General features: G+C 41.3%; 2 protein-coding genes across 3 annotated transcripts in view; one reads left to right on the forward strand and one right to left on the reverse strand.

Annotated features, from left to right (window-relative positions):
- The first annotated feature begins 483 nt into the window (after positions 1-483).
- On the forward strand, positions 484-4134 carry cited4b (Cbp/p300-interacting transactivator, with Glu/Asp-rich carboxy-terminal domain, 4b). Its single transcript, XM_035672932.1, has 3 exons — positions 484-549; positions 1450-1520; positions 2480-4134. Exon 3 carries the CDS (start codon positions 2489-2491, stop codon positions 3230-3232), a length of 744 nt encoding a protein of 247 aa, XP_035528825.1. The 5' UTR covers positions 484-549; positions 1450-1520; positions 2480-2488; the 3' UTR covers positions 3233-4134.
- Positions 4135-10414: 6280 nt separating this feature from the next.
- Positions 10415-14625, reverse strand: part of LOC118335518 (polycomb protein SCMH1) — an 18700-nt gene continuing 14489 nt past the window's right edge. For both annotated transcript variants that reach the window (XM_035671828.1, XM_035671827.1), the window contains exons 14-17: positions 14106-14228; positions 12386-12517; positions 11450-11583; positions 10415-11291 (exon numbers count right to left, since the gene is read on the reverse strand). In XM_035671828.1, the coding sequence (XP_035527721.1) occupies positions 11172-11291; positions 11450-11583; positions 12386-12517; positions 14106-14228 (509 nt within the window). In that variant the 3' untranslated portion in view covers positions 10415-11171. The remainder of the gene's footprint in view (positions 11292-11449; positions 11584-12385; positions 12518-14105; positions 14229-14625) is intronic.

Below are 14625 nucleotides of genomic sequence, written 5' to 3' on the forward strand. Positions count from 1 at the left end.
CCCCCCCCAATCATGGCTGATTGGGATTTCATGCAAATATCTTGGGTTTTAAACAGATGCAGTAATGTGATTGGTGAGCTCCAGAAGGTTTGGACACATTGCCTGCACTCTCTAATGCAAATTACACCATTAAGAGCTTTTGGCCCTGGGATACAAATAAAGACTGTTTTGATGCATTTTCTAAAATGCTTGTTCCTCATATTGTCGCAGACTGCTGTAACCTTGCACAGAACACATGCTCACCTAAAAGAGCACTCATCACAGTACAACAGAAACTCATGTTGATTGTGTTTTGTTTGGACTGACTGGCTGGGTGAGTTTCTCAGATAGTACCCACACCTGGGAGTGGCTTATTAACACTAGCTTAAAGTGGCCGGACAATGTCAAACAATGACAAACGCCTGCCAGGGGTTGCCCATTTATAGATAAATTCCCAGGACAATAGATTTGCTTGCTCTCTCAAAGTGGTTCCATTCATTTGCAATTGCAGGCAAGAGGTCGTTGTCCTGAAGTGGGCAATCGAGAGACGTGTGCATCTGCAGAGTGGAGGTACACACATACACACACACAGAAATACAGAAACATACACACATGCCTGCATCCATATTCCGCACACGTAAATGAGGCGAACACACATGCATGCACAGCGGTAGTTACACTGCTGCAGCCAGTGTGGCCTAGAATAGCACACAGGCTACATTCCTCTGCCCTCCCTCCACTGCCTCACAGAGGCGAACACACAGCAGACTGGTGGGTCACATGGACCAACAGTGATCTCGGTGATCTTGGAGATGTTCATGCACATACCAGGCTAACACCATTGCAGCACATACACACAGGCCAAATAGATAAATAGGTGCAGACAAGTTGGGAACACAAATTTCAACACCGATGTTATGCTGTCTGGCACACACTGGCAAAAACAAGGAGTCATGCTGACTCATTCAAACAAAAACTAAAAAAATCAATATAACACTCTCTATCTATCTATCTATCTATCTATCTATCTATCTATCTATCTATCTATCTATCTAATTAATAAAACTTAATGCCTCCCTTTTATTTTCATAATTCCACCACAACAGCAGCAGTTACTTGTGAAGACAAACAAGATGTCCAAATATTCTTTCAAAAAAACAGTGGGGAGGAGAGTATTTAAATTGGCTACTGTGTCAAAGCTCTCCAACAGCCCTTTTTTTTTCTACGCCCATGCACAATTATATTAAGTAGGGCCAATAGGAACAAAGAAGAGGCAGGACCGAGGCTCCACCTCTCCCCGACTGCCTTCCTCTGAGCTTTTTAGATGTACATAATCCCTGAGTTGACCCAGAAAATAGGCAGTCGTTTCAAGATCTGATGCGGCAGTCTTTGTGCACACCGTCCCCGCTTGAGCATGAAGCGTAACCCTGTGGAATACATACTCTAATTCAAAGGAGCTTTGCCTTGCAGAGGGAGGACTGTTTCAAAAAGACGGAGCCGAAGCAAAGTCGCGCAACTTTGTGAAAACGTAGCGGATACGGGTAAGTGATTTTTTATCGGATGTATTTGTTGGAGAAATTGGGGTTTTGGTCTTGTGGTGGTCTGAGGGGCTGCTGCTGCTCCATTGTTTGCACTCCCTTGTTTCAAACTCGGAAGGTTAACAAAACGGATAATATTATGGCCACAGCGTACGATATTGTTGGATACAAACGTTTAAACAAATCGAGACAAAGTCGTCGGAGAGAAGCGATACCTTTGTTGGATTTTCTGCCTTGTTAGAGAATGTGGTGATTCAGCTGTTGGGGAGATGTTGCATGATGTCAGTGTTCTTTGTTGCAACCTTACGTGCGTAAAATGTAACAAGATTTTTTCCCCCCCTGCTTCAGCTGACACGCAACATAGATGAGATTTAACCAATGCATTACGCCGTGCACGCGTTTTTCCTCTTATTTTGTCGATCCTGTCGTGCATGAATTATCTAGCTGAAAAATGTAGTACCCAAACAGTGTATGTTAACCTGTAATTTCAACCTGGGCGTTCATTCATTGGCACAAAGAGGGGAGGTTTGAAGAAGACTAAACTAAACGAGTAAGGTGGTCGCCGATAAGCAAAACAACCTTGCAGATATTTTTCTTTCCCGGAAGCGATGTTCGGTGGTTTAAGTTGAGAAGGGTTTGTGACATTATGGGGGAAATATGGGGGGCATCTTTGTTTCTTCTCAGTGAAGGTGAAGCGTGTGGTCACTATACATGAAGGTAACTGGCTGAGTATGACATTGGTTTGGACCGCAGCAATGTAAAATGTCTTTCACTGCACATCTTACACACTAACACAATTGTTGGGTGCCTTAACTAGTTTGATACTGGTTCAGATGGATAGCTGTATATGTCCATGCCATATCAGTCTCGTGCTGCTGCTCCTCCCCTTAAATGTTTTTACTGCTTCCAAACATGTTGTTGCCCCCCGTATTGTCCTAACAGTGTCTTCTCTCTGCTCGTAGACAGGAGGCATGGCAGACCATCTGATGATGCCCATGAATCACAGCTCAGCGGGCGCCAGTCTCCACGGTTACAGGATGGGCATGAATGGCGGCCTGCAGGCAGGTCACCAGCAGCATGCCAACCAGCAGGGCATGAGGGCGCTGCCCAATGGCCAGATGATGCACTATGCAGGCGCCCAGGCCAACATGGAGACTGCCATGAGGCAGCGGCAAGGCATGGTGGGTGGACCCATGAATGGACAGCTGAATGGGGCCCAGATGGGTCACCACCAGATGACCTCTGGTAACATGATGTATAATGGTCAGCCCCAGCAGCAACAGCATCACCCCCAGCAGCAGCATCACATGCACCCACAGCAGCACCAGCAACAAGTCCAGCACCCACAGCAACAGCAGTTCATGAATGGAGGGTTAACGTCCCAGCAGCTCATGGCCAGCATGCAGCTGCAGAAACTCAACACCCAGTACCATGGACATCCACTGGGGCCTATGGGTGGGAACCACATGGGGCCCACGACCCAGTACCGCATGAACCCGGCCCAGCTGGCTAACATGCAGCACATGGCCGGGCCGGCCCTGGCCCTGACCGGCATGGACGCGGATATGATTGACGAGGAGGTCCTGACCTCGCTGGTCATGGAGCTGGGCTTGGACCGGGTCCAGGAGCTACCAGAACTCCGCCTGGGCCAGAATGAGTTTGACTTCATCTCGGACTTTGTCAGCAAACAGCAGCCCAGCACTGTTAGTTGCTGAGTGGACATGATTTGCAAAGGGGCACAAATGGAGACAGAAGAGTGAGAATTGTCCAGGATGGATGACGGGTGCTCGCCTCTTCACTTTTTATTTTGTGAGCACCTCCCTGTACAACGAAGCCAAGTTGCGGTGCAGGGCGCACAGAAGAGAACTCTGGATACCCACAGGGAACACACAGTGCTGAGTCTCAGATGTGCTAGTGGCCAGGAGGTGACTGGCTTTATGGCCTGGTTCCACCGCTCCCATTTCCTGGACATGAATGTAATAAAGAAATGCTGAAATTCTTAAAGCCACTCTGAACAATGCTATGACACTGTGTAGCCTCCAAGCCTGGACTTAATGACAGTTTACCAGTAAAAAGGTGTATTTATTTATTCCTATCTGAGAAAACTGATATAAAGAACAACCACCTTCTCCATTTTGGGAACCAAGTGGTTTTAATGATTTTTTTCCTGAGAGTAGGATGGGGGAGAAAATTAAATTTAAGTTCTCTGCTCATGAATTTTTTCCCCACTCTATTTGGCCTAGTATTAAAAATAAGCTCAGATGACAAGGTCATCTAAAATGAGCCTGGATTTTCTATCAGAAATCAAAAGTCAGACAGAAGTACAATGTTATCTCATTTGAATGGAAGTCTATTCATCTTAAAAATGGTTCACTTTTGGTAAAGTGCTGCCTTTTTAGATGTGATGTTCTCGAAAATCTACTGCTTGTACTGTATGAAGCTGTATAACTCCAACATGTCCACACTGTTGTGTTCTATTGGAGATGTAGAACCGCCTTAATCACGCAGATTCTTATTTATTGGTTGTTTATATTGTCCCCTTTTTTGTGGTCAAGATGGGGGGGATGGTCTTTGTGAAAAGGGGTTTTGAGGATCAATAAAGATGGCCTGGATAGAAGTGTGGCCTGCTTTTCCATTCATTGCACAGTTCTTCCCCCAGGCAGTGGTGGGCTAGCTAAGTGCTTAAGTTAACCTGTGGGTGAAGGGGAAACCTCAGATTCTTTCAAGTCTGGGATGGAAACATTTAAACAGATACAATATTTATATTGAGATGGATATATTCTCAATTCTAATCTCCTGGGTTTTCAGTATATTTTCTTTTATTTGGCCTTTTCATTGCTAAAAAGGCAGAGTAACACTGATAGGGGCATGATTGACATGTGGTGATAATTACATGTTCTTTGCTGGTTAGCAAGAGGAACCTTACTATATGTCAGTGTACATCTGATATGACACCTCAGGTAGTGAGACTATTCAACATTCTTCACCTGGTTATCTAATTAAATGCCATGCACTGACATTATAGGTGGCAGAAATGTTTACAGTAACAGCAAAATATTCCATCAAAGGTTGGTGGGCTTACAAAAAGCAGCATCTGGTAACTGGTTTCCCTGCAGCACCCCAAACATTTGTTTCTTTCTTCTGTGTGTAAAGAGTAATGTGAGTGTGTGTGTGTGTGTGTGTGTGTGGTTGGGGGAGGTGAAATGACCAAAGAATGCTTACCTTGATGGGGGTTTAACTGACTTAAAGCTCGTAAGCCCTGACTCAAAGACAGTGCTGCTTTTTCCTAGCTCTCCCAGTGGACGGTCAGAGAAACTGACTGTTGACTCTAAACAATAACTTTGAACAAATGACTTATGCAAATTCAAAACAAACCCTCTCCAGTCTAAGCCACAGCCAGTTGGAGGAGTAAAACAATTTTCCTCATATAATTGCATTCATTATGAAATGAGGGTAAAGAGATTCTCTGCGGTGGCTGAGTTTGTTGGATTGTTTTGTGCCTCCGGGCAATGAAAATGCTTGATTGAGGTCATGTTGGGAATGGCATCACATTTAGCTTTTCACATTGTCAACAGTGGCATCTTTAGCGGTATCGTGAGTAACAAGGGGAAAATGAGAGCACTGTTGTTGTTGTGCACAACCAGGAATAGTGTTTGCTGATGGCTCAAAATTTGAGTCAACTATGCTCCTACAGCAGCATCATCTATTTTCATTAGTCCAGTGGAATCATGGATGATCCAAACTAAAATATCCTGGCCAGAATGCGGGCTTATTTCAAGTAACAAAGACTCGCTTAAGGGTGTGTGTATGTGTGTGTGTGTGGATTTTTCTTGGCTTGACACTGTCAAGAGAATGGCTCATAAGTAGGCCAACAGCATTGGCACAGTGCTCAGTAACGGTTGCAGGTCCCTTACTCAGTGCCAATCTGGTGAGATGGTCTTCTGGTGTGTGGCACATGGGGCACGTTGGCACACCGTCAGAACTCTGTCTCCTCATATATCTCATAATTGTATGCTGCACTGTGAGCTCCTTGTTCAGCCCCAATTAAATGCAGAGGTTTTGTTTTTTGATTGTGACTCCATAGGCGAATGGCTAACGACGCCAAACAGCCCTGTTTGCTCTCCCAATCCCTTGTTATGACTGCCGCCTGCCTCACAGAGGCTAGTCTAGACGCAGGCTAAGCAGGGTGGGACACCCTGAGAAGTTTACAGTTACTTCTGTTTTTCTTAATCGTTTTCAGCCCACCCACAGCACACTCAACACAACACTGCGTCTTCCTGTGGCAGCTTGCTGCTTTCTCAATATAAGTCAGAGACCACATTCTGATAGAGAGGCAGACAAAGTGAAAGAGAGAAGACATAAGGAGGGGTGAGAGAAAATGTAAGGATGTCTCCAGTTTACAATTAGATATGAGGTGGAGGGATTTTTTTGTTTATTTTTTTAGTTTCTGGGGATTTCTTACCTGGGTTTTCCCAACTCACTTTTATGATTCCATAAAGTCTCCGCAATAAACACCATGTGGGGTGTGCTAAATGCAAATCCAGATTACACTCCTCTCTTCGGCACTATATCTGTATATCTGTATGTCTATGCATTGCGTATTATCTAGTCCTGTCTCTCCAGGCCTTGGTCCAGCTGGTGCCGAGCCTGAGCTCATGGTAATCTCAGGCCCTAGTGCCAATGATGGATAGGTGGTCATTTGCTGTTGTCACGCATGGCCAGGTCTTCACATGCGCACACACAGCATCAGCACACAACCTGATCAAACAGGCTAACAGGGATACCTCAATATCTGTGTGAAGCCAGGGGAAGATAAAGGATTTATGTCTCATCGGTGGTCATTATGATCCTTACACCCACAGTATGTTGGTAGATTGTGGTTGGATCCATTATCGGTGTAAATGAGAAAATCCCATTTGTGAAACAACATCCAGAAAATGTTACTTAATAGAGATATACTGGAGATTTGTAATGTCGAAACAGTATGACTAAACGGAATCCTTACTAATAATAATTACCTTTCATTGGAGTGCCTATTTTAAGATTTAAAAAGAAGTAGTCAGGGCAAGGCAAGATTCCCCCAGTGTGAATATAACTGTAAAGCAAAGTGTGGAATATATAATGAATGTGAGAACTAAACTTGAGTTTCCCAGATGAGTGGATGAGTTATTTATTGACAACAAGGGGCATGTTTTTATCTGTGTGTGAATATTGTGTTAAGAGGGCACATGTTTAAACTTGTCAGCTTTAACAAGACAGTTTGTAGGATTTTTGCATGTTTTGTGTTAACCTTGGGTGTGTGTCTGTGTGTGTGTGTGCTGGCAGGGGGTAAATAAACAGCAGATCCGTCAGGGCAGGGTTCATTCAGTGGACATGTTGCACAAGCCGAACTTCCTGATTTTCTAGCTGATCAGTCACCTTGTATCTCCACTCGATGTGTATTCTTATTGGATGCTGCTCTTCCCTCCCTGTCATAAAAAAAAAAAAATATCACAGATATTTAAATGCAACAGGCCTTGTCAGATGTTGCTGTTGGATTCTGCTCCCGGCCTTTTTAGGAAAGATCAGCGTCTTCTAAAACTCTTCCTCTTTCCCACACGAAAGGAAAAAGCAATATAATCACATCACACTTTCTTTCCCGGAGCCACATAGTTTAGCTGTGTCTCAGTGCTTGTTTTGTTTTCCATATGAACCCAGCTGAGGAGGCTTTTAAATGCTGCCATGTACCTTGTGAATGCAGCCTCCAGAGGTAAGTGGCTGATTTTGGCAAGTCGGGGCAGGTGACACACAGGTTGCCTAGTGACTGGCAACTCCTCCACCAACCCCCCTCCCCAAATCTGGGGTTGAATGGTTTGCCAGCTCTTTGAAGTAGAAGGAGGGGGTGTAAATAATTTATTTTCCTGCACAGAGCTGACACTTCTCCGTCGAGCCAGCTCAAACACATCGAGGTGTCCCAACAATGTCTAAAGGTGGTAAATATTTAAGGGTTGTGTGATTTACACAGTTGGGCCAAACAGAGCAGAGCTGTGGTTTCGCAGTAGTGGCAGAAAGTTAACCTTGATGTCAGCACATATACAGTAGGGCTGAGCTGGTTACATCCCTTGTAAAAAAAAATGTTTTAAAATTGTTTAATAAGTCCTTTATGTGTTAGTCTTTTAACTGCATTGACTACCAGATGGAAAAATGGTTATATAATGTATTTTAAACTTCCAGCATTGAAATTAATTTAAAGTAGCTGTCAAACTATTGTTTTGCAGTTTGATGTGTCAAAACCAGCACAAGGAAATACTAACATTTCACAGCAATACTTGTGCAATGTAACACAATAAAAACAGTGTCAGCAATGTGTTCAGGTATTACATCTCACTGTACAATATAATGTAAAGGTGAATCTGGTAGCCTTGGAACCAGACAAATCTGTGAGCATTTGCAAATTGGTCTGGCAATGCAAGGCTATGAATCCGGCAGTCTCAACAAAGATTAAACATTACAGGCATCACAAAGGCAGTATTTTACAAAGCTTTTTCAGAAGTTCATATTGATGTCACCTTTATTTCACTTGTTTAATGTGAGCAGGGAAATGATTTTGGCTCGCCTAGGAGAGTTACAGGTTCTTAGGTTAGAATAGAGTGAAACAGTATTAGCACAGGCTATGTTCTGTACACAGTGTCTTTGTGAGCAGGGCTTTAAGCCTGTGTGCTAATCTGGTGACAGTGGCATGCACATGCTACCAAAGACAGAGTAACAGACTATAGGCTGGGGGGTGGAATTAATACAAGAGAGCAGTTCTTGTCAGGCTTTACAAGTATTATCCTGCTGGTGAAATCCCCATATAGTATAATATCAATGTATATGAATGAATCTTAGGCAAAATTGTGTGCACATAATTTGTTATACCTAGGTGTTTGTGTGTGTTTCATGCACAAAACAGTGGTTTGAAAAATGATGTATGATTCCTCTGAGGTGTGATTACATTTTCTTTTCCATACCTCATTATTAGGTTATATAAACCCTCAGAAGTTTTGTTCTTCGACTGATCAATAACAGACAAGTCTTATAGTACAGAATGTAGCGTGTTGATGTATACTCACATTTCTTAAAGTATTTTGATGATACCCGTAAAAAAAGTGTGCACAATCTGGAAACATCATCCAAAGATCAACATAACAAATACATTCTTTTATAACTGAGGCCTCAGGGCTTTCAGAGGCACACTAGGATCTGAGGCCAGCAGGACCTTCACCCCTACTGAGAGCACCACAACTGACAGCCCAAAGGCATGCTGGGAATTCTAGTATTAGCTAGAGAGAAGGTGGTGGACTGAGCACCTTATTTCTTTATTGTTTCTCTCTAACTGTGCCCACACTTCTGCAGAGTGCAACATGCCAGGCGGGTTCTGCAGAAAATATTGCATTTCTATGCCATAACATAACACCTGAAGCACAGAACAGAGAAAGTCGTTTTTTTTCCTCACAGTTGTGACTGATTTGCAAGCCCGCAAAACTTCCTTTTATACATACTGAAACTGTCTCGCTGCTGTACATGATGTACAACTGCTGTGCCAAAGACAGTAGATGACTCAGGAGCACTGTACAGCATTGTTGGTAAATATCAGGGGCAGAATTTCCCCAATGTACCTAATTCTACTATATGTCATAACAGTAAAGATAAGCTATCTTGCTTGTATGTTTTCAGAGAACCAGTAATGTTGACTATTCAACTTTATACTTTGATGCCTCTGCCTGCTGCCCTATGAGTGAAACAAGAATGGCACCTAATAAAGACCCCACTGTGGTGTTAGAGCTACAGTAAAAACTCGCTTCACAATCTTCACAAACACAATATGCAGCACAAGTAGCTGTTATTTCTATAAATAGCACTGGCTTCATGCATAGCACTTTGGCTACTATTACACATCAACAAGCACAGCCATCAGCCACAAGCTCTGAGCTTGTCACATGTGCTTGAGCATAACACACAAACACAGCACAGATTGTGTGCATGTGTCATATGCTCACACACAGAGACATGCATTCATACACATCCATGTCAGTTAGAATCAGTGGGTTTGGTCACCGTTTTCAACCCTAAGTGATATGTTTTCCTGTTTTCACTAGGAGGATGTGGTTAGGTTTTATTTCTTGTGTTGAGCTGCTTCAGTAGACACAAGTCATTTTTTCACCCACAAGCCTAATAGCCCACTCACTGTACTGTCAGAAACAATGACAGCAATATTTACCAGAAACAGCATGAACAATAGGTTCACATAATCATAGAAGAGTCTTTAAATAATGGAAAATAACTACACAGTAATACAGGAGAAATGCTGACAAATGAGCAACAAAGGAATGACAAACCATATGAAGTCATCTTTACATGGTATAAAAATATCCGTGAGATTATCATGCTGACTCTACCAGATGGAGATATGGCCACCCATGGCCAAGCGTGTCAGAGTCCCAAGGAGAAACAGCAAGGAGACACTGCAAAAAGGTAGGCTGGGCTGTGCTGCCCTCTGTTGGTGAACTACGAAAATGTAAAAAATTAAACCAACAGCACAAAATATATTATTCAAAACACAATTTTGAAGGAATTATAATGTAATTAATCTATATGCATGTGCTTTTAAACGCAATTGCCAACTTTTATTCAGTATACTTAATATATATAGCTTTTACAGCTTCAAAATGTCAGACTTGTCAAACCCTACATTTGTATGTTGAGTCTGTATGAAAAGGTCAGGCATATTAAAGGCACAAAATATTGTCTTAACTCAATAAATGATTAAACAAAGCAAGCTATGTAGAGTGTAAGAACAAGTGCAAACAAGATGTAATTAGGGCTTTAAAGGTCGACATCGCAGAACAAAAAGCACAGAAAAAATAAACCAAGAGAAGTTGAATTATTATATATTTATTGAACAATGTTAAGTATGATAGGGCTCTCCATGTAGGAACTATAATAATATAGTATAAAAAATTAAAAAAGTACAAATAACAAAGACAAGACAAGGCATTGTAAACAACATCCAGAATAAGAGAAAAGAAACAGATTTCCTCATGGCAGTATTTTCAGAATAAAGTGTTCTTTTTTTATTTTCTTCATAAAATGTTTTTCTCCCCATAATTAATATTGTTGTAGTTGCAAAATTGTGCCTCAAACAGAGACATTAATCAGAGGCATTCCCAACTATTGGGATGAATGTAGTGTTTTCTTTCTTTTCTTTCTTTTAGCATGTCCCACACAAACCATTGAAAAAGGCAAAAATACAAGTCCATATATCCATGAAGTACAAAATATGAAATGTTCAGAATAAATGTAACATAATAAAAGCAGGCCAAAAAAGCCCTTTACAGTTAAAATGGCCACATATGACTCTTCAAGTTATACTGAAATGCAAAACAGATGACGGACAAGTGGGTAATCCTACGTATCCCATGCTGCCTTAGGGCTGGATTGTGCTACACAAAATAAACATTCCTCATTGGATGAGGTCAGGACAGGGGTATATAATACCAGATATGTTCTGATGGAAGCTGCTACATGTAAATGGTCAGAATGTGTCCAATATGCAGTGCATGATATACTGATCCTAGAACAGGGAGGCGGGGTTGGAGTTTAGTCCTTTGGAAGGCTACGATTGGTCGGCTGACCTTAAGCCCGTTTGAGCTTGTCAATGTGGAAGGTGAGTTTGAGGGCAGGGCCGAGCTTCAAGCCCATATATTTCATCATCATGTCGCTACGCAGCAAGAGGAGTGCTTTGCCGTCAATCTCCTGTAGCAGAGGGAAGGAGGGGAAATTGAATGAACTGTTTTTTAGCAAAGCTGTCCACCAAATTTTGTACTAAACAAAAACAAATGTCTAGTACAATCTGAAAAATGTATACACCTCAGTTATTTGAAGCGTCTTCACCATTATGAAAAAATACATACATGTTTTCTGAAAAGGTCAGCATGTGGGGCCAGCACGGGATCGATATCTCTGATATACTGCATGACATCCTCCACTGTCCACAGGTTGGGGTCCGGACCACCCGGCCTCGGGTTCTCTCGAAAACTGCCTGAGCCTGAAAGTTCAAAGCACAAGCTCAAATCCATGAGGACAGTCATTCAGTGCGTATACTGTTATGTTCTTCAATTTTTTGCAACGATCCTCTAACTGGCCAAGCATAGCATATAAGCATATCATAGACTTTAGCTTGCAATACCAAAATACAATTCAAAAAAATATTTCCTCATCTATGTCTGCATTTGTCTGGATGGAACCCAAAATGTATAACCAAACAGACAGTATGTGCCGACAAACCTGTATAAACAGAACAGTCCACTGTTTATGGACTTTATCTGCACCCTTTACCCGACCTATGTAATTCCAACTGTCTGGGACCAGCTTTGACAGCTTTTAAATGTATCAACATTATTCATCTTGTAAATAAACAACTCTTGCAGCAAACAGAATGTCTTTATGTCTATTATTTAGCGACTATAAAATGTGATACAAGTATTTAAATGTATCCTCATTAGCCTTAAAAGCTGTTTTGGTTAAAGCCTAAGGTGCTAAAGTGCTACGTTGGCCAATTAAATATGTGAAATTGCACAATCCATGGAGATTTCTTTGTAATGTAAACAAAGAGTTATAATTTGTGTTTAAAAATATTTTAACCGCCATACAGTGTTTTGGTGTCTGATAAGCCTTCAAAGTTGAGTTCTTGAATCGTATTTCATTTTCAACTCGCCTGCAGAAATGCAGTAGCATCCATCCTGTTTTAATATTGCCCACTTAGACATTTGAGTCGCTACACTGAAGCACTGAAATGTTGAGCAAATGTAGAGAGCAACAATGTTCCCTATATCAGCGTCTCTTCCTACCTGTAGAGTTGTTATGATGCAGCAGCTTGGAGGGAGACCTCAGGCCAGAAGTTTTTACCGAAGAGTTTGGAGAGAGAGGGCTCTTCTTTAAGTGCTCTGATACGGCAACACTGTTCTCCATGAAGGATTCGCCTTGAAGATAATGCAAACAGAGGATCCAACCGTGAAATAAAGTAGAGACATAGATGAACCAAAATAATGAAAGGGGGCAACAACCAATCTAACATGATATATATAAATATATAGTTGTTCAAATGCAGCACAAAAGTAATTCGATTGACTGATTTATCTCCACACTCACAGACTGCGAGACATGTTTCAGATAAGTGTTAACAAACATGCGAAAAGTAACAAGGAAAAATAAGTTAAAAGTTAAGTTAAAATAAGTGTGTGATGCTGTTTTGACGAAAACAAGTAAATTGATTGTCAATTACCTCCCGTACACTCTGTAAGACTTTCAAATCAGGCAGTCTCTTGGTTGTGAAGAAAGTAAAAAATCTTAAATAAAATTCCAAGGAACCCACAATTGCAGGCTTTGGAACATGTTTTGGCATCGTCAAAGTAATGTCATGTAATTATATAATATTTATTTCACTTTTAACACTTCAAAAACAAAGTTACAAAGTGCTTACATAGTTGAACCAGAATGAAAATATTTCAGTGCAGAGGCAAATAAATCTAGCAAATAAAAGAATACAGAAATAAAATAAAGTAAAAGCCCAAAACAATAAAGATAAATTCTAATAATAAAACAGACAAGACATGTTGGAAAACAAAACGGTGTGCCAGAGTTAATGAAACGCTTTTTTGAGTATTGTTTTGAGAAGTGTTTCGAAAGATGTCACTAATATGTCGCAATGAATTCATGCTGCTTGTGCCGTCCCCATTCCTATTTGTGCAACTTTAGACCCTTGCAGCCTCTCACACGCAAGCGGGTGACGTCAGCTAAGTCTGTGACGTTTCAGTGATTAGGCTTTAGGGTGGCGACTGGACCATGAACCATTTCACCGTAAGATTGCCTGTAACCCTGAGAACATAAAACTGTCATTTGACCGTGTTCTGGCCTTCTGTAAAAGTGGAAGGGCCTTTTAAGGGGGATATTACCCGTTTACATAAATCTCTTCAAATATTCCATTAACTTAATTAAAATTTAAGGAAATTGAAAGATGATTAAATGATTAACCTCCTGACCCAGAACTTAATAGCACTCACTCCTGAGCCAAGAGCTCCTTCTGTTTTACTACCTTCTTTTATATGATTTAATGGACAACTCAGAGCAGATGATTTTTAGAATGAAAAGTCTTATATAAAATGTGGTGCAGCATTAGAGTTGAGAGCCACTGATTACATAAGCAAATATTCAACACGTGAGTGCAAGGCTTGTTTAATCAGTGAAATCCCATGATTTAAGCGCATTTCCAATTTGTGTTTTTCACACGCAAATGTAGGAAGGAAAGGAAAATACTATGCAATGGCATTTTATATAACAGAAATGAGGAGAAGAAAACCTCAAATATACACTGATCCAGCAAAGCACAAAGTGGGTATGATAACATCTGGGCACCTTCAGCTGCCATATTATCCTCTAATATATAGGAGAAATAAGGTATCACATCGTCATCATGATTCTCTTTAGCTCTGTCTAAATATTAAGTTGTTTATCATTTATGGAGGTGGGGAATGAGGCCCAGGGTAGATAAAAGTAGTAACAGTAACATACCATCAGTGGAGTGCCGGGAGATTTTGGCCAGTTTCTGAGGCAGGGGACTGTTGTAGTCCAGGAGGAACCGCTTGTTGCCCCTGCCAGGGCCCGTTGTCAGGCTGTCTCCAAAAGTTCTCCTCTCTAAAACCAGAACATACGGAGGAAACAGTTGATACAGACTGACATTCAGAAGTGACTGAGGTTCAGATAGGTGGTGCAGACTGCATATCATTTGGTTACATTCTTCTTTTGCTCACAGAGGCTAAATAGTGAAATAAACAAAACAAATTTACTGGAAATATAAAACCTTTTAAATTATGTGTTGTTATGTTCTTGTTCCCAAGAAATCTAAACTTGGAATTTGAAGTTTCCCACATTAAAACAAGCGATCTGTCTTTTGTACAACAGTGTAAAACATACAGATACTCATGCATCTCCCTTGAGTATTAATAAGAGTTATGAATAAGGAGGTTACTGCCAACATCTCCACATGAGTAAGGCAGACCGTTTTTATCTCCTACAAAAAAGCTTACAAATA

This window comes from Morone saxatilis, unplaced genomic scaffold (genome assembly GCF_004916995.1).
Source record: "Morone saxatilis isolate NCDOM2014 unplaced genomic scaffold, NCSU_SB_2.0 Contig24, whole genome shotgun sequence".
In the NCBI taxonomy this organism is placed as follows: Eukaryota; Metazoa; Chordata; class Actinopteri; family Moronidae; genus Morone; species Morone saxatilis.

Bases quoted from the DNA above. Each gene is read 5' to 3' on its own strand.
- cited4b (XM_035672932.1), top strand. From the start codon at position 2,489: ATGGCAGACCATCTGATGATGCCCATGAATCACAGCTCAGCGGGCGCC.